Source organism: Cinclus cinclus, chromosome 2, assembly GCF_963662255.1.
Source record: "Cinclus cinclus chromosome 2, bCinCin1.1, whole genome shotgun sequence".
In the NCBI taxonomy this organism is placed as follows: domain Eukaryota; kingdom Metazoa; phylum Chordata; class Aves; order Passeriformes; family Cinclidae; genus Cinclus; species Cinclus cinclus.
Genome location: NC_085047.1, coordinates 32,962,764 through 32,988,418, shown reverse-complemented (window position 1 = coordinate 32,988,418; position 25,655 = coordinate 32,962,764). Strand labels below are relative to the sequence as shown.

Below are 25,655 nucleotides of genomic sequence, written 5' to 3'. Positions count from 1 at the left end.
GATAGAAGCCCACCAAGAATTGCAACCAAGAGAACTGTTTAAATCTAAAGTCTAAATCTAATGTTGTTGGCACAACATTTAAATCATCAGATAATGATGACCAGTAACAATTCTCACATGCATCCCCAGCTTGCCAGCAGTGCCTTGCTAGCAGCAATTCAGACTGATTTCCTAGAGATCCATGTTTTATGCTGCAAACTCTAATTTTGTAACACACCTTTCTGATGATTCAAGCATGCAGGAACTTCTGAATAGATATGTATTAGACAATTCAATCCTCACAACTGGCGATTAATAAGAAAATTCTTTAAGGCCCAGGTTTTATGCTTATACCCTGTTGACATTTTTTCCCTTTTTTCAGGCTCCATGAAAATTTTAAAATTTAAAATGCTCTATTATGTGATGTTCATAAATTGGCAAGTACCCTGGCTGAAGTCACCTGCAGGAGGTAAAGTTGTATGTTCTGGGTTTGCTTTTAAATTGATGTTATTTTTATCTTATGTACCCAGTGGTGGTAAAGAAGCACTTTCACCTCTTCATATCTACTATTTGATTGTGCCCATCAGCTGTTTTATGGGGGCATTCCAGTAGCCAGTAATGTAATTTTGGGCCTTTTTCTAATTAAAAGTATTCTAAACATAATCTCCTGATTTAGTCAACAGGTTGTTAAGAAAAGTTAAGTAACAAGACTATAGACAGCCTTCAGAACAAAATTAGGTCAATCTCAACAATACACGGAAATTATTCTGTAATTAAATAATTTAATTACATTAACTGCCCCGCTTTTTTTAAATCCTCGATTTGTTTAAATCCTGAACTAATAAACTGTCTTTGCATTTTAGATTTTCAGTGCACGGATGCTTTGGCACGTAAGCTCACACTCAGCAGAGTGCAATTAGATTCAGCAGAGGTGTGTCCGTGATTTGGCTGCGGGCCGGGAGGGCGGAATGAGCTGCTCCTCAGCAGGTGGAATGGAAGACACCGCCCACTTTGACACCCTGAGCAGCCAGGGCATTGTACTCCGCCACAGCCTTCTCCGTTTGCAACACCAGCACGTCGATCCCATTCTTCTTCAGATAGTCCACAGTGGATGCTGGAACCTTGGAAGGGAAAAGGAAATCACTAAAGCAAAGTGTCAGATTCTTTTCCCCTTAAACTGTAAGACTTGTAGAAAAGCAGGTACTGATGTTATTTGTTAAACATGACTTAAGTAACTGCCAGTAGTCAAAATGATAATTCTAGGATTGATTTATTTTCTCTTCAGTAAAGCTACCTTTATACACACACCTCCCCTATCTCCTTAGCACACTTTAAAATGCAGTCCTCTCTTACAAAAATAAATAAATTGGAACTAAAGGAATTTAATCTAAAGAAGGTGTTATTCATCCCACCAGAAAGCTGGACTTGACTCTCACCAAGTAAAGCCCAGCACTTCTAATCTGAGCTTTCTGTAGCTAGTTTATCTGCTGAAATGACACACCCTGGCAACAGTTGTGACAAGAATGCCTAAATACCAAAGTATTTACAGCAGGCTGGAGAGCCAGTTATGAGCTATTGCAAGAGGAGGGGACTAATGACATTCCAAAAAACTCCCCTTGTTTCAGTTGCTCCTGTAACAGAACATAAACCTGTTTACTGCTTGACACTGACACTAATACAGAGGAGCTCAAATGATGTCTCCTTCAGGACCTGGGGGGACTCCTGACAGGAGCCCATTCACACTGATCCTCAGTTTTTTTCCCTCTCAGTGAAGCTGTCATCGATTTCATTTTTTTTTTCCTCCTAATCAGAGGGAGAAGGAAAACAAACAGGTCTCTTTACGCTGGTCACAGAACAAAAACCTACCTGCAAAGCCTCACTCATGCCACGACCAATCACCACAGTTTTAACACCCTTCTTGACGACTTCTTCAAGGTCAGCTGGCTGCACTCCTGGAGAATGCTAAGTGTCAGGGAAGGAAAATAATAGTCTGTGGACTGACAGCATCAGCCAGAAAAGCTGTGTCTGTGTGTCCTGAACACAGAGCAGCAGGGTAAATTAGCAGAACCAAAATGTAACACAACCCTCTTCTGTACGTACGCAGAGCAGATAACATTAGAAACTGAAAAAGGTGTTTAATATGCAGAGGAAGGATGATAATTAATTGACTGATGGTAATGTTATAATTCCTTATTAAACAGTCAAAACCAAAAAGATGCATTACACATTTCTAAAAAATGTATGTCTAACTTCTGGCATTTTATAAATATTAGCAGTTCAAGTGAAATCAATAAATTGCAACAATACTGCTATTTGATTTCAAAATAACAAAATCTAGTTGTAAGAAAGATTATTGCAAGCCAGAGTTTGCTCACTTTAAATGCAAAGAACTCTTCAGATAATTAAAATTATTAAATAATTTTCTTGTTTACTTTGTAAATCTCACCAAAGAGGACTGAAATGTATTGGATAGCTTCATTTCAGTTAACAGCTTCCATTTCTGCACTATTCTTTATTTTGAGAAAAGAATATTTGAAACCAGACTCCTCAAAGAAAGAAGGGATTTTCACACCACATTAACAGAGGTTTTTAAAAGTACACCCATTTACTGCTATTATGCTTTAAACATATGAATGCATAAACACATCTATAATGTTAATATATAACATTATGTTACACTAATTCTGGATTCAGTTTCTGTGTATCTCCATGTGGTCAAAAGTAAGACACTGGACATCCTGTGGCTATAATTTGTTCCCTCTTTGGCGTGCCTTTTTATTTTTAAAACATAAATATCATTTGTTGTCCCCCCCCCTTTATTTAAGTAGAATTCTGAAATTCTGAAGCTTTCTAGAGGCCTGAGTTTCTCACTTGAAGTAGGTAATGCCATGGTTGACTCATGGAGAATGGAGCAAGTAAGACTTTTCAAATTGAAACAAACACATGAGCTCCTAAAGTTGAAGGTGAAAAAAGCCTTCCATGGTATAGCGCCACTTCCAATGAGTGAATTAAACTTACTTCACAATGGCTGATGTCTGAAATTTCAGTAACAGAGATGATTCACCTCTGTGATTCTGGGATCCATGAGAACCGTTCACAGGACTATCTTAAGCTAAACCACGACTTAAGAACATCATCCTGGATGATGCTCCTGGAACTCTGACAAGCTTTGTGCTGTGACAAGTTCCCTGGACAGCTTGTTCCAGAGCCCAAGCACCCTCTGGGTGAAAAGCCTTTTCCTAACACCCCATCTGAACATCCCCTTCCAGCCTGACTGCATTTCCATGGGTCCTACTGCTGGTCACCAGAACGGAGATCAGCACCTTCCTGCACTGCCCCGCCTCTAGAAAGTGTAGACTGTGATGAGGTCACCCCTCAGCCTCCTCTTCTCCAAGATGAACAATCCAAATTACTTCAGCTGCTCCTCATAAGCCTTGCCCTCAAGGCCTTCCAGCATCTTCATCACCCTCCTTGGAACACAGTCTAACAGTCTGATGTCCTCCTGACGCTGAGGTGCCCGAAACTGCACATAGAACTCGAGATGGGGCTGCTCCAGTGCAGAGCAGAGTAGGACAAGCACTTCCCTCATCTGTGCTGTGCTTGACACACTCCAGGACATGTCTGGCCCTTTGGGCTGCCAGGACCAAAGGCTGTGTTCCCCTTAGTCCATTTACATTCCATATCCACACCCGGAATGCAGAAGACACTTGAATAGTAAGAGCTGTCTCAGACCAAATCACTCCAAGTGCTTGTTTATGACAGAACAGGCAATGCTTTTCCCTTGGGGTTTTCAAAGTAAACTCAAAACATAGACAACAAGAATGGGTATGTTTTACTGCAATTACAATAATTAGAATTCTGGGGAAGGTTTGTTGTCACGTGAGAAGCACTCCTGAGTCATTAAAACATGGAACAAAAGGATTTTCTTTGGTTACACAAGATGCTTTGATGCTAGTAGGAAACTAGTGCTACTAAAGGAAACATGTAACATGATGAAATAGCTGTATCATTGTTGATTTGACAGCAGATTTTCTTGTCTGTTCTGTTCTATGGCCCGCCTTTCAGCAATATCTGCTTCTTTTCTTCTGCCATTAGCAGATGGCACTGAAATGCAGCCAGCCAGGGAGAGAGGGTGCCAATTCATCACCAAGGGTTAAGGCTACAATAACTGTTAGTGCTCAGTTACAGAACCTTGCAGGGCCAGTTATACAATTTTCCTGATGAAAGAATGCTCCACTAGACAGCAGTATGACAGCAGAGGAGGAAAGGAAGCAATTTATTTCCAACTAGAGTGTAGGAACATGACCAGCATTGCTTGTTTTCCACACTGCAGTTCCAGCTATCTCCACGAAAAACATGTTCAAGAAAAGTAGACAAACTGTAGCCCATCATTTAAAAAATGGGCAGAAAATACAGCTGTTGAATCCTACTGTTTCCAGTGCTGAAAAAATTAAATTTTTGACAGTTCTTCTCAACATTGGGAATGCAGTCTAGAAAAAGCCTAGTTCTGTTATTAATATTTGTTATTTCCTGTTTATTTTAAAAGAAAATCACCTCACTCCTCAGCTGCAAGGACAGAACTGACCTAAAGCAGGAGCTTTACAAGCAACATAAGGCCTTTCTATAGACATGTATTTTTCACTTCCTGATTAAATGAAAAGGATGCCAAAACCTACCCCTCCAGAGAACCCAACTATTCTTTTTCTCCTCCAATTTCAATTTAACTTTGACTTGTTTTTCAAGTCCTCTAAAGACGTATGGATTTAAATGTTTTACTTATGACAAGAAGATATTCCTTGTTAGAAACTTTCAAAAGAAAGCACAGCCTCCTAACTGTAGTAAGTACCTATAATTTGAAACCAAGATTTTCCAGTGGTTGGAATAAATATAAAAATGTGATTGAGCTGGGAATTAGCTGGGAACTTTTCAGCTATCATTACCTGTTCTGCTTCTTCAGCCATGTGCATATAAAGCACAAAAATGGTATTGTCCAATAAGCAGAAAGCAACTCTCAGCACAAAACCCAGCCCTTTTCACAGCCAGTGAAAACTTTTTTTCTTTTATAACCAGGTCATAAATGAAATTAATTTTAAAAGGTTACGTACACAGCTACCTTTTTTCTCTCTGCAAGGTGCAGATATCTTTGCATGACAGCAGCACCCTTCTCTTGGTGTTATATATTCTGCATAAGCCGAACTCTGACAGGTTAAAAAAGTTCTGTTCTCCCAAAGATCACAGATGAAGTTGCAAACCAAAAGGATCTGCATTTCAATTGTATCAAAATGAATCCAAGAGAGCTGCATCCTCTGTGTGGATACAGCTGCAGGTGCTTGGCCTAGTCAGTATATTGTTATTTTGTGCTTTAACTTTTGCTTTGAAATTGTGGAACTTTTTTTTTTCCAAGTCAATTATGTATCCCCGTGCAAATCCTAATCTGGGGAGAATTATCAACATCAAATTCCTAATGCAATATATGCTATACTGCTTCTAAATCTGAAACATCAATACTTCTCCATGTACTTTCATCCAATTCTGGTTGCATTTACAGATAAATTTTAAAATTACAAAGGCAAGCACTTGGTATATGGCTACCAAGAGAAGTCACTGTGTGATGAGCTGAACCATGAGCTTTTCACAGAGAAAACAGTACATGAGACACTGTATCAGCATATTTTTCCTCTGAAATATGAACTATAAGGAACCCCAAGGAAAAGGATATAAACTAAACCACGTGCAATGTTGTCTTCCAAACATGCAAGGTTAGTTACTGTCTATTTTTTTTTTACTTTTAATATAATTTATTTTCTATCTCACTCAAGACAACTTTTGTTTAGACAGTCTGAAGAGAGATTGTTACTGGCATCATGGCAATTGCACTCTTAAACAGATGAGGAATACTGTTTGAGAGCTCTAAGGTGTGTGAGAGTTGTGTGATCAGGGTGGCTGTCAGAACTCATGGCAACAATTGCTATATCCTGTTGCATGTAGGACGCTGTGGGACTGCAGCCCTCTGACCCCTCCACAAAGTCACTTCCAAAACATACACTCAGTTCTTCCCAGGGAAATCTAATGGTTAGATGAAAGAAAAAGGCAGCTCACTGAATTTCAGGCTAGACCTTTAACACTGTTCTCTGGACCATTCTCAGAGTCCTGTTTTAAATGCAGGGTAGTAAACTTACAGCAAACTTACATTAGTCCCGGTTTCTCGCCAATCCCACGTCCGGCTTCCTCCCGGCCATACTTTGCAGTCCTTATATGTTGTAGAGCAGCCTTTCACCTTCATCTGACCCCAAGAAAGGGAAGCAATTTCAGGGGAAGACATCACAAAGTTGAACCGAAGTCTGGAAAAAGGATATTTAATACTTTACATCAGGCCAACATATGCAGCACGTTAATAAAAATGGAAAATTCTGTCCTCGCCCCAAGGAGTTAGGAAGGAAATACTATTACAGACGTTATCCATGTGGTTTTGTGACAACAGACTTGAACTGAGGATCAGCAGATCTGTTGAATTACCATTCCTCTTGGGGATTTTGTGTAAGATTTTGGGCAAATAATTTTATGTGCTAAATCTGTTCAAGTATTGGATGTTCAACTTTTAAAACTATCAACAGGGATCAGGTCCCAGAATATCCTCCTGCATCTGGGTTTTAATCTCCTCCCTAAAATGAACAATGAGAATGATAATAATTTCCTAAAATATCAGAAATCTGCACTATTTCTTTGGCCACTTTCTTCTTTTACCATTAAAGTGGTGAATGAGGTTAAAAGGAAACACCAAACAAACCCAGCAGTAAAGCCATGAACCAAGCAGTATCACTGTCACACTGCTAAGGGAAACAAGACTTTCAGGGATGTAAAGGGGTTGAGCCTTTTCCCAGACACTGCTGACAGCGACCAATCTCCCAGGATAATTATACATCTAAATAAGAACTTGTCTAATTGTTTGACCTTCAACTTCATTGTTTCAACTTAAATTATTTCTAATCCTTTCTGTTGGGGACAAGTAGAACAGCTAAATCTTTCTCTTTCTCATGTTCTTTTTTTTTTGTTTGTTTTCTTTTGTTTGTTCTGTTTGTTTGTTTTCTTGAGGATTTCACTCAGTATTTTTTACTTCATTTAGATTAAATCAACATCCCTTCAGTCATGTTTTCTAAGTCTCTGTTTATTTTCTCCCTTTTTCCTTTGGCAGCCAACCAGTGGTACACATCTTCCTTTGATGTCTGCTGCCTAGAACTTGACAGAGCCAGATCAGTGCCGCAGTAGCCCACCTGCTCTCTGGTGTGTGCCGCGGTGATGTTGGGGTCTGCTTCCACAATCACTGCTGGGCAGCAGCAGGGCAGGGACTCTGCCTCACAAGGCACCGTGTCAGCTCCCTGCGGAAGCTTTCGCCTCCTCACAGTCCCTCAGGTACTGCAGTCTGATTGGTGATCCTGGCAGTGAATGGAGAGAGAGGAATCACAGGGCGCTGATACCCTGGAAATGCTTTGGACTAGCATGGCAGTCCACTGACATGTCTCCAGGGCAGAGTCACCTTTCTGCCCTTCCAATTCACATGGTCTGAAATCCACATTTTGAAGAAAACTGGATGTGTCTCCAGTAACAAGACGTCCACCTCTGCCTTATTCAGAAATCTGTGGCAGATCCTTCCAGATACACAGATTCCCATCCTTTATTTTTTAGCTGTTTACAATTACCAGCTATTGTATAGTTTAAATTCATTATATGAACCCTGGCAACACAGATTAAAGGCGCTACTCTTGCAAATAATAAATCTTTGGATGACCACGCTTCCAGTCGTCCTGGAAGCCTCCCGTCCTGTCTTGCACGTGCTGCAAAAGCTGCAGCACTGCCAGGTAGGACGTGCTCTCCTTGGATTTGCAGAAGCAGATCACAGTATCCTGCCTAAAACATTGCAGGAAGGAAAAAACACATTACTTTGGATTCAGCACAGGACTGAGCTCACTAGAGGCGCTTCTCACATGGGATAGTGGGGCAATTATTTTTCTTCTCATTCCTCTGGAAAGTTAGTGGCACATGTGTCCTGTCAAACAGGAAGCGAGGCAAGCGGCTAGAGGGGACTAAAACTTGCATGTTTTCATATATCCTAGAGACTCTCATTGCACATCCACGATGCAATGGATTAAAGCAAAAATTTTAAAGATTATTTTTCTAAAGGTCTGCTTGAAGGGAGATTCAAGCTGAAGAAATAAACAGCAGTAGTCCCAACAGAATGAAATTAAAGAATAAAGGCTGAATAAAGCACTCAGAACCTGGCTCTGAAGAATGAAAATAATTTTTGCATGTGCTACTTTTCAGATGAAATAGTAGAATTAGACCTGGAGGTTAGATAGAGGTGAATGAACAATAAAATGATCAGGAATATCACCTTCCCCAATCCAAACAGGCTGGAACTGTGCAATCAAACAGGCACAGACTGCAAATGGAAGAGCAAGGATTCCATACTATCTTTTCCAAACAGCATAAAAATAAGCAAATAGCAGAAATGAAGCAACAAAACTTATAAGGCACAAATAAAAAAAATATTATCTAAAGCTATTTCCCATAATACTGCCAGAGATTATCAGTAAGGTCAGGCCACTTAAATAAATAAGAGTACCTTAGAGTAAGAATGAACTCATTGAAAGAAACTTTGGGCATCCTTTGATGTATTGCATGGTCCAGTTACTGAGGAGCAAGAAAATAGTTCTTGAACAAATAATTTTTTTAATTATTCACTGTGAGAAATGTAAAGTATCAAAATATACAGTAACACTTAAGATCAAAAGAGACCTTGAATTAAATGACTTGCAAGCACAGCCTAAAATAGCAATTTCTGCAAACTGCTGTAGTCCAAACACAAAGAGACAAGGAGCAGAAATGGCTCAGGACTCTACAAGCAAAGTCATGAGAATTAAAAAACATCAGAAATAAAGGAAGCAGAACTTAAAAGGAGTCAAAATGCACATTTATGCCAGGAGACCATACTGAAAGAGAGAAATGAAGTGGTGGATAAGGTTGGCAGAAGACAAAAGTAGCTGAGAAGGAAGCGATAGGAAGCTGAGATTGAATTGCAGTTGGGTAAGCAGGTGGACTTTAAGATTGCCAGCACACCTTTCTTCTGAGGAGGTAACCAGCAACAAATGAAATAAAAGAGGTGAACGACAGCAGTGCACCTGACAATATTTTATTGAGACGCTGCAGAAGGAAAGGACATCTTGTAAAATGCAAGGAGCAACCTGAGACTGAAGAGGATCTAAGGGGAGGTAAATCGGTGTACGTGAAGTTTTGGGCGGAACAAATTCCTGCAAGGTGCCAGAACACAATGCGTTCTCCAGCGCTGCCTGGAAGCAGGGTCCGGAGGCAGGCGGGTTCCCATTCCAGGGGATACAGCAGCCAGAGGAAGGCCAGGATTAAAAAGTGACAGCAGCAAGGCAAATAGAAAGGACGGGAGGAGTTTAGATCAACTGTGTAGGGAGGGGAAAGGTGTCAAGTTCACGAAGGAGGAAGACGTACTTTGGGAATTTGGCAATTCCATTTCGCTGGGTGGCCTTGTGACGGCAGTTATCCGGGGAGGTCAGGGGCTCTGGTGGGTAAGAGGAGAGCGGCAACAGCACTTTGTGACCACAGCAGAGAGAAGCAAGGAGACAAGGGCAGAGAAACCCTGAGAAGCACGGCGGGGGCTGGAGGGAGGGAGTTGGGAAGGTGCAGTTCAGAGCCCCCCAGTCACGGCCTGGCGTGACGGGGCACAAGGACCGGGAGTGGCGCCGGCCGCCCCCCCCCCCCCCCCCCCCCGCTACCCTCACGCCGCGGGTCCGTCACGCGCCCGCACTCACCGCCCCGCGCGCGCGACCCCGCCGCCCCGCCAGGCTCCGCCTCCGCCCGACCCCGCGGGGTGGGGGCGGGGCCTCCGCGCTGCCACTCTCCCATTGGGCAGCGCTCCCTGCAGGCCCCGCCCTCCGCCCGTTCCGATTGGTTGATCTGTAGGTCGATCCCCGCCTCTGCCCCGCCTTGTTTTCATTCCCCCTCGCCGCGCGCGGCGGAGGGGAGCCGGCTCGCGCCGCTCTGGCCGCCGCCCCCTGCCCTCCCCTGCCTTCATCGTACCCCCGGTGCATTGTGGGATAGTGGCGGCCCGGCCCGGCAGCGCCCCCTCCTCCCTCCCCCTCCCCAGCTCCTTCTCCATCCCCAGGTCCAAGATGGCGGCGGCGGCGGCTCCTCCGGCCCCATCCCCGCCGCCCCCTGCCCCGGCGGGCCCGCGCTGCCCGGGCTCCTGGCCCAACTTCGCCGTTGTCTGCTCCTTCCTCGAGCGCTACGGGGCCTTGTTGGACCTGCCCGAGCTGCCCTTCCCCGAGCTGGAGCGCGTCCTACAACCGCCGCAGGAGCCCGGAGACCAGGGTGAGCGACTCCGATACCTCTCCCGCTCGCCTGCTCCGGGGCGGCCGGCTGAGGGGGGCCCGGGGGGCGGAGGGGGGTCCGGGGCTGTCCCCCCCCGCCTCCTCCCGGCCCCGGGGGTGGAGCGCGCCGAGGGAGAGGAGGGGCCTGGGATTCCCGGGGGGGAGGGGAGCCCTCTCTCCCTGTTTTTTTTGGGGGGGAACAGCTATTTGTGTGTGTATGTTGGGGGAAGAGCTGCCTGCCCCCGCGGCGGGCACGGGAAGGAGGTGGGGGACTTCCTCCTCCCCTCTCAGTGCCGCCTGTGACCCCCCCCCCCCCCCCCCCGCTCCGTCCCTCCCTTCCCCCCCCCTCCCCGTTTCCCTGGGTTCGTTCCCCAGCTCTGTACGGGTGGGACTTCTGCAGAAAACAGGGATAGGACGAAATAACAATTTTCGTTCAGCTTGGCGCTGGTAGCCGGTCTCTCTTCCACCGCCTCCTTTCCCTATAGCTTGGGGGGCGCTTCACAGCCTATTTCCCGCCCCCCCCCTCCCCCCCCCATATCTCTGTCCGTTTTTATCTTTTCCTCCGTAACAAGAAGGGGACACACGCACACACATACAAACACACGGGAATGTCCTGATCCCCAGTGACCCCCCCCCCCCCCCCCCCCCCCCCTTTCAGCTCGGTGTATCTGGGATACGGAATGGGGATCACGGAGAAGCCCTGAGGGGGATCCCCCCCCTCCCCACACGGCTGCTGCTGTGGGCCGTCTCCTCCCCACAAACACAGACAGCCATTGTGTGCCACCTCCATCCCTCTTTTCTCCCCCTTCCTCCTCCCCCAATCCCCTCTTCCAATTGCGGGGGGGACAAGCTGTGGCTGCTCGCTGCTGCTCCCCCGCCGCCACCTGAGACGTGCGAGGTGGAGGGATAGGTTATGCACTCCGCTCTTTGCTTTCGAGCTGCTCTCCTCGCCTCCCTCTCCAGTAGCAGGTTTGGCTGCCAGACTCTCTGATCCCAGCTGCCCGCGGTGGATGCGGGAGGGCCCTGGCCAAGAGAGCAGCCCGGGGAAGGAGAACTGTGTGCAGGCGCCGCAGGAATACAGAGGGGAGGGAGCTTGTTGCTCTTGATCTCTTGTCTCTGTTACTCGTTTGGTTGTTGCCTCTGCACTCTTGCCACATAGGGAGCCCGTGCAGCTCATGGCGCATGCTCGGCAAGGCCCCTTGGAAACTTCCTGCTGCTGGAGAAGCCCGGCTCAGGGCTGCTTTTGATCCGACAGCCCCTGCTTTTTCCCCCAAAACGCGCTCGGTCTCGCCTCCTTCCCTACCAAGCCCACCCTGCCTGGGGCGGGGAAGGGGGGGGAGGAGTGTGTGTGCGATTAAATCGGCGTGTAGGTGTTTCCTCGTGCAAAGGAAGTTGCGTTTTGCTAAGCGCAGGTGTCCTGTCTGTGAATTCACAGCAGCCACTGCTGAAACAGAATGAAACGTGATTAATGTGTTTTCTTCTCATGTTGTCTGTCAGTATGAAAGAGACAGCTGAAATCTACAAAATTCTTAAAACAGGGTGAGCTCTGTAGAAAACATGTATTTAGATTCAATTCCCCACCACTGCTGTACCTCTTACATTATATAAAGGACTGTCTTTGTTTTGAAAAACCATTTAGGAGAAATGTTGTTTTGATAAACTGTTGCAAAACTTATTAATAAAAGCCACTAACACACTTGAAAGTTTGGTTTTTTAGTGAAAACAGTCATTTTAAAGTAGTGTTTGCAAAGAAAACTAATGCTTTTCTTGTGTGGCACAAAGTGAGTGGATGTGTAAGAGTAATTTAGTTGTGTGAACTGCAGAAAAAAAATAAACTGAAAGGGGGAGATAGTGGCCTGTGTTTTAAAAATGTGTATTTTGTTAAAAAAAATCTCAAACACTGCAATTCCTGATAACTTTTAATTGCATGCTGGGAATTGTGAACAGGGTGGTATTTACTGCTTGATGCTTTCTAAAAAGATTTGAGATTACTTGTGTTATGGAGTTTGCTTTACGGGTTGATTTGATGCTTGTCAATTTTTTTACACTTGTCTTTGCATCACCCTTCCTGTTTGGCAAGGGACAGGTTATTCTCTCTGCTTTAGAACAGCCTCCCCCCAAATGGGAGCAGGTGCAGCTTCTGAAAATGCAGTGTCTGAAGTACTGGGGTTCTATGCTTGTGCCTGGTGTGGCTGATATAGAGATAATTCTCATCTCTAAGAAGGAAAGTGTGGAGGTGTGAAAAGCAAACTTGGATAGTTCTTGATGCTTTGTCTGATAATTGGTGAATATCTTGGATATCTTTTCCCTTGATAAAACTGACTCAGGTTTGGTCTATGTTACCTGTATTGTTACCTGGTGTATTTTATACTTCTGGGAAAATTGCTCCAGTGATTAGATTTCTTTACATGATTTTTACTTTAAGTAGTCCTCCAGGTAGTATTTTTAAGGGTACAGGTTATAAAGTTGCTAAACGCTGATGGAAAACTGAAGGGGTTCTTTTATTTCTGAACATCTGTAATTTATAACTGTATGTAGTTTTCCTTGGAATGCAAAAGAATTTTGATTTCAGTTTGTAATGTACAGTTAGTTTCACTTTTGATACCAGCATTGCTTGACAGTCTATTTGCAGTGACATAATAAAATCTCAGGAAATAGCTATAGAATCTCAAAGTATTGGGGTGTTTCTCCTGAAATTTGAGAAACTGGAGCAAGTTTTAAATCTCAACTGTGACATTAACACCTTTGTTTGTGACTCCTCTTCATATTAATCTTGCAATCAAGGAAGGCAATCAGTACTGTGAGAGTTTCCTTAATTATCTTTAAAACTGTTTTGATGGTCAGCAGTTTAAAAATTTTTTTTTTTTTTTTTTTTTGGTAAGCATGGCCTATATTGTCTTGTCTGAAGAGTTACTCTTGGGGGATACCAGCAGAAGTTACTTCCTTTATATTAGGAGCCCCAAGGAGAACAAGGAGCTTAAGTTTGGATGTTGTATGACAGTCATATTTTCTTTCCTGTTAACAATTAGAACAAAATACTTGCTCATTATTAAAGAAGCAAGGTATAACCTTTCCATACAGGAAGGGATGCTGAGCAGATGCTGACAGCTAGGAAGTTATCAGTTATTTAGTAGAAGGTTTTTAGATTTTTATTATCACATAGACAGCCCTTGAAGTTTGCTGTATTACCTCTCCTTAACTGAGAATTTCAATGCAAATAGTAAGGACAGCAGTGCTCAGGTATGAGTAGTTTTCAAAGGTAGCTTGACTAATTGACATATCAAATTAACCTGTATTAGTAGCACATTAGATGCTTTAACGAACTGTATGCAGGTTGGGATTTAGTGGGTAATGTAAAACGTACTTGATCGGGAAAATAAGTGTTTATAGTGTTGATTTTACCCATTGCTACTGAATAGTGGAATAAACTGGTAGATCTGGAAATAGTCTGCTACTTACAAAAGCTCTGTGATAAAATAGCCTAATATTTTTGGCTGGTGGCTCATTTGAAAGTTTTAACCATTCAAAATATGACCTGTAGTTATCTCGTGAAGATTTTGTTTTATGAAGAATAATTATTTTGCCTTTATGGGTGCTTATTCTTGCTTTAAGTACAGTGTTGTGATTTGGGTTGCAGTTTTGATAATCTTGAATGTTTTAGGAAGGAGTAAAGTTGAGTGTCTGTCAAGATGGTGAGAGTGTTAGCTCACAAAATTTTCTAGTTGATATGCCTCCAAAATAAGTAGTTTTTAATAGGGCTTATTAAAAGTCAACTGCTGTGATTTAACCCCAGTTGGCAGCTCAGCCCCGTGCTGCCACTCACTCACTGTCCCTTGGTGGGATGGGGGAGAGAAGCAGAATGATAAAAGTGTACAAACCAGTGGGCTGAGACAGGCAGTTTATTGGGGAAAGTAAAATGAAGAATTCATTCACCACTTGCCATGGGTGGACAGGTGTTCATCTCCAGGATGGTAGGGTTCCACCACGTGTCAGAGTGGTTTGGGAAGACAAATGCCTTGGTTACCAATGTTCTAGTCTTCTTTCCTCTTGCCCTGGCTTTACATGCTGATCATGGCACCGTATGGTCTTAATATCCCTTGGGTCATGTGGGGTCAGCTGTCCTGCCTGTGTCCCCTCCCAATTCCTTACACGCTTCCAGCCCCCTTGCTGGTGGGGTCGGTGAGGAGCCCCATTGGCTCTGTGTGAGCACTGGTCAGCATTAACAAAAGCAACTTGATATTCACAGGCACAGGTTGCCCAGAGAAGCTGTGGCTGCTCCATTCCCTACAAGTGTTCGAGGTCAGGTTGGATGGGGCTCTGAGCAAGCTGGTCTAGTGGGACGTGTCCCTGCTGATGACAGGAGGTTGGAGTTAGATGATCCTTAAGGTCCCTTCCAACCCAAACCACTCTAAGATGATCAACACTGTTTTGAGTATAAATCCCAAACAAAGCCCCATAGGCACCTACTGTGAAGAATAATATTAATTCCAAGTCCACCACAGGAACCCATTGTATGGTTTTAGCTGGAACTTGTGGTGGCTGAGAGCTGTCATTGCAACCATACTGCTATACTTCAGGTGCAAAACTAAGGTGATGATACAGGCCATCCTGCATTATGCTGTGGTACTGCATCTCCTTTGCCTCTGCTTGCTTCCAAAGGCAAAATGGCAACCTGGAACATGTTATCACAGGAAAGTGATACTTGTTCTCCTTGTTCTTAAAAACAAGTTGCAAATTTAAATAGTAAAAATGTGGTAGAAGAGAGCAAAAACTGTATTTGTATTTAGGGCTGTGTTTAAGGAACCATGCTAATCAAGTCACTACCTCCTTTGTGTCGGTAAACAGCTTGAGAGTCGGTATAAATGTTAATTAAACACTTCGTCTCTTGTGAATGAAAATATTAGTAGAATGTTAGCTTGCACAACAGAAATCTAATTTTATACTTGACTACGCAAAACACTCACTTGTTTGCCAGGTTCCCTGGTGTGTGAATGGGAGAACCTCTCCCGGAGGTGAATAGCATCTTCCAAAGTGTGCTGGGCTGCATTAGCTCATTGATTTTTTTTTTTTTTTTTTGCACACTTTTCTTAGCAGTGTGGTGTTTGATTTGCTCCTTGTTGAAATGGTCACGAGTACACCTGTGCTTTGTGTGTTCTTTCAGTAACATTGCATCAAAATCTTGTTGGTGAAAACCATGTTAAATGTGGTCTTGAAAATAGCAGGTGAATTTTCTGTGGATTTCCAGTCTGAAGCACTCTTCCATACTCTCACTGCAGCTCGAAACTTCTTAATCATCTTTGACTCTTGGCAGTCGCCCTGACAGACTGACCTAGCCTGGAAGATTGTTGCTTAATTACAGCATGAATGTGTTGTGTTTGTTTGGATTGTCATAATAAAACCACTCTGCCTTTGTTAACGGGGGTTTAAATGATTTAAAGAAAGACATGGCGAGGTGCAAATTGTTGGTAGGAGGTTCATTTTTCTGGATCTTTTCTCCCAGTTTCTGTCTTTGTGGTAAGTGCTTAGGTTAATGGCAGGCAGCTTATGGAAAATCCATGCAAACCATTTGTAGAGAATACCTGTTACTACACTGTAGACGTGAAAAAAATAAGTCTTTGGGGTACCATGCTTCTGAGCAGTAAGTTATATTTTATAAGATGCTGTATTTTCCCTGAATCTTCTAGGCACCTGAAACATTTTTTCAAATTAATTTGGCTATTGCAATAATTTGTTTTCAGTAGGCTATGTTTTATTTTTGTTGTCATTCCAATAGCTCTGGAAAGCACTACAATGTTAACCTCAAGGGTTCTTAACCATTCTCTGAAGAAGTTAACAATTAACCTTGTTTTAAACTGCTGTTGAATGTATGAATGGGAGAAAGATGCCTGAGACTTTGTAGCTATTTAGTATAACAAGCAAAGGCAACTCTGTCTAATGACCAGGAGCTTGACAGACTTGCGAGCTCAAGACTAGCTGTGTTCCCAATGAAAACAGTAGTGAAGTGGTGTTGTGTTAATGTGATTGATTTTTCTTGTATTTAATGTTTAATATCAAGCATGTTTATGTACTGTTGATCAGAATTTACAGGGTTTGATGTGACTCTTAGGCAAAGTTGTGATATGTTGCAGTAATTCATAATATTCACAGTAGATTGGTTAGTATAAAAAGTAGGTGATGTGATATGGAAGTACTGTAAAACATTGCTTCACTTTAAATTTAATAATTGATATTGTACATAAGATTTATTCCTGGAGTCAGTGAAGAAGTATTAATTCATGTGGTGTCCTCTTATATAGGTGGCCGACTTCTGACATATAATGTTGGCAGTGTCTGTAATGCTTGGTGGGTGGAGTTTTTTCTCACATTATATACTGCTGCATCTTCTTCATTAACATACTAAGTGTGTGGCTATATCGATATTAGGAGCTTTCTACTGCCCTAAAACTGTACCAGGAGGTAATGCTTTTCATCTGCTCTGCAGGCCTGAGTGTTCATGTCTTTTTACACCCTTTCCTTGTGAATAAGACATTTTAACTGCTGTTCTGAATCAGTCAAGTAGTTATCACCTTAATGCAGGCTGACCTGACTGTATTTGTGGAATGTAAATATATTATAGTGCCTTCCTGCTGCATCTAGGGATGGAACCAAAACATTTATGTCAAAGCCATTAATCCACCACCTGTTAGTAAAATGCTGCATTTTTAAACTTAGCAACTAACTATGGGAAAATAAAAGTGTAGCTAGTGAACTTTAGAACTTGGTGTATGTTTTCTGTGCTTGTTCATTTTTTACTATGATGGAGGCTCTACATTCACATTTCTAGACATCAAATTAAATAATTTGTTGAAAGACTCCAGTGGCTTGGAGCTGTTATCCTCAAACAATGTAACAGGGTTAAGTCTGGAGAAAGTAAGTAGCAGGGGATCATTCTTGCACCAACTTAATGGCAAATAAGTCTCTAATGCAGAATAAATTCATCTGGTCTACTCTTTAGTCAGTGTAGATTAATCTGATGTTAAGGTCAATGTGCCACATCTACAGGTACTTTTCAGTTATTCATTTAAGGAGTGAAGTTTACCTTGGAAATAATTATCTAATAACTATTCCTGTTTTATTAGTTTTCCATGTGAAGACTTCATATCTTTGTGTGTTGAACTGGCATGTCAGCTCATCCCACTGTGCTTTCATAGTTAAGCTGTTAATGCAGTTTTAGGTGGACTCCACATCTCATGGTCCAGTGTAAAAGCCAGGAAAGCAGGGTACTTCTGGTGAGAGAAGCAGTTCAGTCTCTTTCCAGTAACATGGCCTATCTGAAAGAGATGGCAGAATGCCATATGGAATGGAAAACAGGAGCTTGGGACACTGCTTCCAGGCACAGGTGAGATACAGAGCATCTGAGGACCCCTCGCAAAGCTCAGCCTTCCTAGGAATTGTGCAGATTCTGTTGGAGCATGTGGCTCCATTAAGGAAAAGCAGTATGCTTTCAGTAGGTAGCTTTATTGAATTCCAACACAGTTTGAATGGTACAGAACTGGAGGAAAAGCTTCTGATATTACTTCCAAGTCAGAGTCTTAATGCTTATTTCAAGACAAGCGTGTAAGAACCAGGAATTCTTGTGGCTGGTGTGAGATGGTGTTTAGTGAAAGAAGCTCTGTGGCAGTGCTGTACTCTGGTACATTTGTGTTGGAGAACTTTATAAACATCAAAGTGATTTCTGTGTGACCCCATTATTGCATGGAAGGTGGAAGTTATGTTTTATTCAGCAGTCCATCAGCACTTTGCCTTGGCCAACTTCGGAGGTCTGCAGAAGCTCTAGGAGTTTCTCAGAATATTTTCCCTGCACCCATCTTTGTAGCCCAGGGTCTTTCTGAGTTTTCAGCACTTACCATGAGCTTCTTTTCTGTTGTTTGGGATTACTTAAAGCTGTATTGTCAAATGTAAGAACAGCTAGCTGATAGACACGTGCAATTATTAGTGCCTGCTGCTTGGTACATACACTTCTGAGCTCATCCCAAAGCTAACATTTAGATTACAGAATCACAGAACAGGTCATATTGGAAGGGAAAACAGTGGGTCATCTGGTCCAACTTCTGTGCTCAACCAGGGTCTTCCTAGAGCACGTTGCACAGGATTGCATCCAGACAGTTCTTGAGTATCTCCAGTGGGAGGCTCCACAACCTCTCTGGGCCACCTGTTCTAGTGCACAGTCATGCATACAGTGAAGAAGTTCTTTCCCATAATCACATCGAACTTGCTGTGCATCCATTTCTGCCCATTGCCTTGTGTCCTAGTGCTTGGCACCACTGAGGAGAACCTGGGTCCATCTTCTTGGCACCCTCCTTTTAGATACTAATATAAATGGATGAGATCCCCTCTCAGCCTGCTCTTCTTGAGGCTAAATAAGCCTCAGCCTTTCCTTCTAAAAAAGATGCTCTTAATCATCTTAATAACTCTCCTTAATCATATTCATAACCCTCCACTGGACCTGCTCCAGGAGCTCCATGTCTCTCTCGTACTGAGAAGCCCAGAACTGGACACAGCACTCCAGATGTGGCCTTACCAGGGCTGAGTGGAGGGGCAGGATCACCTCCCTCACCCTGCTGGCAATGCTTTCCCTAGGGTATCCCCGGATACCATTGGCCTTTTCAGCAACAGGGGCACTGCTGGCTCATGCAGAGCTGGTTGTCCATCAGGACCCCCGGGTTCTCCTCTGGAAGGAGCAGAGCTGCTTTCCAGCAGGTCAGCCCCCAGCCTGTGCTACTCTGTGAGTATTCTTTCCCAGGTGCAGCACCCTGCCTTTGCCCTTGTTGAATTTCAAAAGTTCTCTCTGCCCATCTCTCCAGCATGTCGAAGAGCTTCTGAAGGGGCTGCACAGCCCTCTGGGGTGTTGGCCACTCCTCCCAGCTTTGTGTCACCAGTGAACTTGCTGCAGAGGCATCTGCCCCTTCATCCCAGTCACTGATGGATGAGTTATACAAAACTGGGCTCAATATAGAAGCCTGGGGGACACTGCTAGTGACAGGCCTCCAATTAGGTCCTGTGCTGCTGATTATGACCCATTGGGATCTGCTGTTCCCCCTTGCTGTCTACTCATCCAGTCCATGCTTTCAGGGTTTGTCTATGAGAATGTTGTGAGAGACAGTGTCAAAGTCCTTGCTAAAGTTAAGGTTCACAATATCCACTGCTTTCCCTTCATCCATCTGGGTAGTTGTTTCATTTTAGAAGCCAATTGGGTTGATCAAGCAAGCATGATTTAATGAATCTGTGCTGACTACTCCTGATCACAATGACAGAAAGAATTCCTTTGTGTGGGGTGAAGCAGAGGACAGGAGCTGCCAAACTGTCAAGAAGGGGAAGATGATGAATAGATAACCTGATGCAGAATGCCGTGGCTGTGTGCTCACTGCTGCCTCAAAGCCAGTTGTGTTGCAGTTCTTTGGAAGTGCCCATTTTAATATCAAGGTCTCTGGGCCATACAATACTACTTACTATGTTCTTCCATGCTCATAACATCTGGGAGTTGATGGAGGTCTTCTGGACTTTGTGTTATCTGCCATAGTTGGGACAAGCGTCTTCTGGTATTCTCCCAGGACTATCTCTGTTGTGCTCCTCTGGGAGGAAAAGCAGGTGTATGGCTGGCAAGAGAGCTGAACTTGCATTCCAGGAGTATCTTCTGATGCAGCCAGTGTGCACTGCAGGCATCACCCATCCCATGGTGGGGGAACTGCCAGGCTGCCTGATTTAGGCTGCAGAGCTGTGGAGCACCCTCCCAGCATGCTGCAGGCTCTTCATTACTCCCTACTTGAGCACTGGTGATGGGGCAGAGCAGTGTTTGATGGTTGGCTGTTGATGTTTCTTGAGTTCAATAAAATGTTTAAAACATTGAGAAATAATAAAACTTCTAAAAGGTGTGTGTATATATCTTTTTATTTCCTCCAGCCTTGCAATAAGCGCATAGTGTTCCAGTTGTGGAATAGCAAGGTCTGTGGCTATCTGTAATACTAAGCTGATCTTTCTACCCTATTTCATTATTTTTTCCTCTTCTATTCTCTATCCAAATCAACGAACTTTCCATTGCTTCAATTAATCTGTAAAACTCAACAAACATTTTAGCATTAACAGGTATTTCTTAGTAGCCTCTAGTATTTGTCAGTCTCTCATATAGTCTCCAAAAGCTAAACAAAGCTCTTAAAGCTCAAGCAACAGAGAATTTCTCAGAACTACTGTAGAAATTCTGAACCTGTTGATAGCTAGTGGGGGAAACAATTTCTCTGAGCGAGAGGAGGCCTATTTTTCAAGATTCCCATGTTTCACCAACTCTGTTTTAGTATTTAATTTCTTTCCATTATGATAATTTAGGTCTTTCAGTACTTTGGAGAAAAATGCTACTTGTAGCCTTGAACTCATTGCCTTGGTTGATATATGAAGAATGGGTAGGAAGCAAATTGTACCTTACCTACCCAGATCTTTAAAATTCTCTTTTCCAGTAAAATTTGGCTTATCAGTATGAAGCTCTGCCTGTTTTTTTTGGTTGTCTAAGGCTATACCATTTTTCTATCATAACAGTTTTCCTGAGCCAAGAGTATGCTGAATAAAGCTGGTTGTTTAGGTTCATGTGTAAGTAAACACTTTATTCCCTGCTCTACTCAGTGTCCCACTGGTACTGTCCTGGCTATTTTCCAACTCATCTACAGCTATCTAGGAGCAGCAGTGCCAGGGCACATTTATTGCCTTTTAGTATTAATGACTACCAGGATTATAAAAGTTTCCTCCTGAGAACAAACTGGGATGATTCACAAAAGCTGTATTAATTAGTAAATGATAAAGTGTGGAAATTTTAGTTTGATCCCAGAGCCTGCAGTGTGGTGTTCTAGTAGTTATCAACAATATATTGCAATAAAGCATCCATGGGGGAGAGCTGTGTGGTGGGATGCAACAACAATAAAAAGGAACACTTAACCCCCCTTCCAGTATTGCCTGGAGGTGGTAGTTGAGAGGGAACCAGTTTAAGTTGGCATGAAGTGACCATGTGAATTCCCTGCTTTGCAAAAGACACTTCCATGAAGTGGTGGAATTATCCCTTGAAATGTGTGTTTAAGCTTAGACAAAATCTTTAGCAGACAGCATTAGCTGACCTCCTAAATAACGTCAGCACTGTGTATGAAGGGTTAGGAAAGTTTAGTAGCAGGTAAGAAAAATTCACACAGCAACAAGGGAGCTCTTGGAATGCCTAACCTTAATAAAGGGAGACCAGAAGGAGTAGTCATAAGTCAAGGAATAAAAGCACCGTGTCCTAGAGGATACAGCGTGTTCACAGAGCTAGTAGATACCTCTGAATGCCTGTTGAATAAATGGGACTAGGATGGCGAGGATAAGCCTGAGGGCTAAGGGTTGGTTTGTATGCCAAGGAGAAATCTTTTTTTGAGGGTAGAAATCTAACCCTGCTGAAGTCCAGGAGGAGAAGGTATTCACAGCTAGCAGTAGAAAGAAGGAAGCTAAAATGTCCAAGGGGAATGTACTGAACATGTGGACAGAAAAAGTCTTATGTAAAAAGAATAAAAATCTGGGTGACATGGATGACTAAAATCATCAGCCATAATGCGATGATTGAAATGAGTATATTACTGAGAACTTAAATAACCCCTTTGCCTAAGGTGTCATTGTTAGGCTAATTTCTGATATCTTAATTCTATTGCTTTTCTGGCGATAATGATAAAATACTGTAAAACTGACATAGTAGGAAATGATGTGTAGAGCATGGTTAATAATGTGGAAGCATGCTGAGTTGCCTGGATTAGGTATTAGCTCAGCTTTCTGAAAAAGCTTAAAGTACAGCTGGTAAAAAAAAATACAAATGTGTATTTGAGTAAAGAAATGAAAACCGGAGTGACTATCATGTTTTAAGCACTTCAGCAAAAATTTAGGAAATCAAAAGTAAGGAGCTTTCATATCTAGTTTTGATAAACTTCATGAAATTGTAATTTCATAATTCTAATAGTTATAGTAGTTGTTCTCCAGAGAGAGATGTTCTACTGTTTTCTTTTGAAAGCATGGATTGTTCTTCTGAAGCAAAGATAGATGGCTCATGTTTGACATATGCTTACATAGAGATGCAGTCTTTTTAAGGAGGTCAGTGATTAAGGTGGCTGACTTGGCATTCCAGAGCAACCTCACATGTCATGACCCAGATAGTAACTCTTATGCCCAGCCCTTTCTTTGACATTATTCTTTGTGGCAGGAGGAATCAGGTGAGGCATGGAGAGTGTTTTTAGTCTTTGCAGTCTACAGCCCAGCATGTTAATCCAAACTGATGTTACCAGTGGTCTGTGTTCTTGCTGTTAATTTTTGGTTAGGGCTTGCTGAGGAGGGACTTTGTTTTCTCTCCAGGCATGACAACCCTGCCTGGCAGAAGGCTGGCAGAACATGAGGGAATGCATCACTCAAGCAGAGTCAATCACTGAATGTGAGTCAGTGTCCAGAGCAGTCATCAGTTCAGAGGGAAAGCACCATCATAAACCTTAAACTGATTAAATAACAGGAATATGGATAGAAAAATATTTTTTTATTGGTCGCTTTAGTATAAATAAAGTAGAATCCCTAATTTCCTTTTTTTTTTTTTAATAGTGTGGGCAATTAATCTCATTTGCCAAGAAATCAGGACATGAATTGTTTTGAAAAAGATCAAGGTGTAAGATGGCTAATTCAGCCTAAGAGGAAACGCTGCTGTTGATAAAATATTGTCATTGGGCAGCAAAACTGCAAATGAAGGAGACTTGTAAGTATGTATTATAAAGGAAAATGTTTATATCCCAGAATATTTAAAATTAAGCTGTTAGCTTCACAAAACACTCTAGGTAGCATTGTGCTAAGTCAGGAAAGCATGCCTATTTACATGGACGTAGAATGAGGAGTGGGCTGAGAATCATATTAAAACTTGGGGGATATACTGAGTATGTGTATCCATCTCTTGTTTTGCCATTTGCTTGTTTGCAGCTGCCTTGGTTTTAGTGCTCAGCGGTGGTAGCTCCACCTTGAAAGATATCGTGGAACGTAGAGGGAAGAGGAATGCGTGGCGGCTTATATGATTGATTTCAGAGGACATTTTTTAAAGTATTCAAAGCAAGGCTCCTAGAGTTTTGCATTCCTTTTATATTGTAGAACCAGAAAAATGGTGTGTCGAGTGAAACTCCAATGTAACTGAGATTTAGATGCCTTTCACATCTTCTGTAATTGCAGCGGATTGCTGCAAATTATTGTTGAGGCCAGAGGCCAGAAATATTTAGAAGTTGATGGAACATTGAGTTGTAGTGAAAATATTTTAAATTTAAACTAAGAACATGAAGTTTCTTGCTTTTATATTAATCCAGGCTCTATGAAAAGGTGATTTAAAGCTAACCTGGGGCAGGTAGTTTTGTTACATGTGCTGTGGGTTTTCTTTATGCACATTCTGAAACAGCAGCTGATGGTCACTGTCACATCTAGTGATGTGCACTGTGGCTCATTGTTTTCTTTTCCGAGTGCCACGCACTCTCAGCCCTTTCTACTGGTCAGTGTGTTCAGCTTCCTTTCTGTCTGCTTTGTCTTACATGGGAAGGGAAGGATTTGATGGCAGTTTTATGCTTTCAGATACTGTTGTGTGTTTGGGTTACTTTGTGGCACTTGCCATCTGTCTGCAACCCAAGCTGCCAGGTTCTTCCCGTATCCTGATAGCATCTCCCTGTGGTTGTGTGGGTTGGAGGGTTTGTGTTCTCTGACGTGAGGACTGAGTGATGGCAGGCATTATGGAAATGGTAGCTACAAATTCAGTGTCCCTTCAGGCTGTTACCCTTGTCTTACTTTCTAGCCGACATTAGATGTGTAGGAGGTGGCTGACAGCAGCTGAGCCCAAGTTACTGAGAGGCAACAGTACTGCCAGTCTGGCAAAAGGGGTCCGAGGCTTTGAGGCTGCCTGGACAGACAGGAGATAATGTCAACCCCAAAGGTAACAGTCTTGGCTCCTCTGGGAAGCTGCAACTGCCCCACTGTTACAACCGTTTCTTGCAATTAAAAGAATTATGTTAACAGGGGTAGATATTTTAGTAGTGTTGACAGGTCAAAACATGAGTTTGCTCATAGAAATTCATACCTTAGAGTTGGGCGTTTCAAGGAATGAAACTTCTGTGAATCTTCACTTTGTGCATGATTCAGTTACCAGCTCTCAAGAGGACCTAAGTGGTTTGCTTTAAGTCTAAAGCAGTCTTCATTTTAGATCTAGACTTAAGGAAGTTGGTCAAAAACCACACTGTGTTTTTATGTACTACTAGCACTTTGGCAGACAACTCTCTTGGACAATTCTGCTTCTTAAATTGCTGTTCTCGCATGCTTCCTGGTTTTCTTAAGACATAACGGACAAAAAGTTGCTATTAAATTATTTGCTGAAGCAGTTTTAAAGAACCTTCAAATTCTGTGCTAATTGGGTTAAAGTTATAGAATTCTTTGTTTGGGATCATGAATTCATCTGTAGAATGACTTTCATCCAGCTGTGTTGACTGCTACCTTTCACAGAAGTCTTTGTCAACTACTAGAAATGTTGCTCTGTTATGATTGTTTTGCCCAAGTCCCTAAGATATGGTGCATCTCATTCTGGATATCTGATATTTTTATAAGCTATTTCAAAATTTCACTTGCACTGGTGATAGATTAATGAACTGATATTACCTTAGAGCAGAACAAGCATGCAGTTACTTATTTCCAGCTGATAGGGAAGTGTGTTCTGCATTTCAGAATGACTTGTGTTTGCTTATCCTGAGCCTTAAAAAAACCTCATGCTCACATAATGCTGCTGCTTGTCAAATACCAAATGCTTATTGAGTAGTACTCAAATGTTTCTGCACCAGTTTGTCACTGCCGGATGTTTTGAAAAGCTTAAAATGTGTGTCTTAGGACTGTAGTTTTATTCTTGTACTTCTTTAGGGTCCAGTAAATAAAAAATACTATGAAAAATATTATGGTTTGCAAGACTGGGTTTACAAAATATGTATCTGCAATATTTGACAGCTACTGAGAAACTACAAATAAACATTTACCTGTTGCTATGGTTCAGCAAAATTGTTGGTAAATGAAAGATAAAATGGTGAATCCCAGAGTTTAAGTGAGTTGTATTTGAAATACAGGTTGAATCACCAGTGACTAGAGAAAAAAGGTACTATTTTTAAAATTAAATCTGAAAAATAACAGAAATGTCTTTGTAGCAGATCTCATGTGATGCATGGAAGAGGATAAATATTTGTGATTCTTTGGTGT

At 42.6% G+C, this 25,655-nt stretch overlaps 2 protein-coding genes across 8 annotated transcripts in view; one reads left to right on the top strand and one right to left on the bottom strand.

Annotated features, from left to right (window-relative positions):
* Positions 1-740: 740 nt before the first annotated feature.
* AAMDC (adipogenesis associated Mth938 domain containing) lies at positions 741-9,874 on the bottom strand. Of its 5 annotated transcripts, none has more exons than XM_062487476.1 (6): positions 9,816-9,834; positions 8,600-8,667; positions 7,251-7,412; positions 6,170-6,320; positions 1,846-1,941; positions 741-1,100 (listed from the first exon to the last, which is right to left on the bottom strand). In XM_062487476.1, the coding sequence occupies exons 4-6, from the start codon at positions 6,299-6,301 to the stop codon at positions 960-962; spliced, it is 369 nt and encodes a 122-aa protein (XP_062343460.1). In that variant the 5' UTR covers positions 6,302-6,320; positions 7,251-7,412; positions 8,600-8,667; positions 9,816-9,834; the 3' UTR covers positions 741-959. The 5 variants fall into 5 exon arrangements, with proteins under 5 accessions (XP_062343460.1, XP_062343462.1, XP_062343461.1 ...); XM_062487478.1 differs by lacking the exon at positions 9,816-9,834 and adding an exon at positions 9,496-9,714; XM_062487477.1 differs by lacking the exon at positions 8,600-8,667 and having other exon boundaries at positions 9,816-9,874.
* A 201-nt stretch (positions 9,875-10,075) lies between these two features.
* RSF1 (remodeling and spacing factor 1) overlaps positions 10,076-25,655 on the top strand; it is a 61,761-nt gene continuing 46,181 nt past the window's right edge. The window contains exon 1 of one of the 3 annotated variants that reach the window (XM_062487468.1): positions 10,076-10,374. In XM_062487468.1, coding sequence (XP_062343452.1) covers positions 10,176-10,374 — 199 coding nt within the window. In that variant the 5' untranslated portion in view covers positions 10,076-10,175. The remainder of the gene's footprint in view (positions 10,375-25,655) is intronic. The other 2 variants (XM_062487467.1, XM_062487469.1) reach the window with 2 other exon arrangements.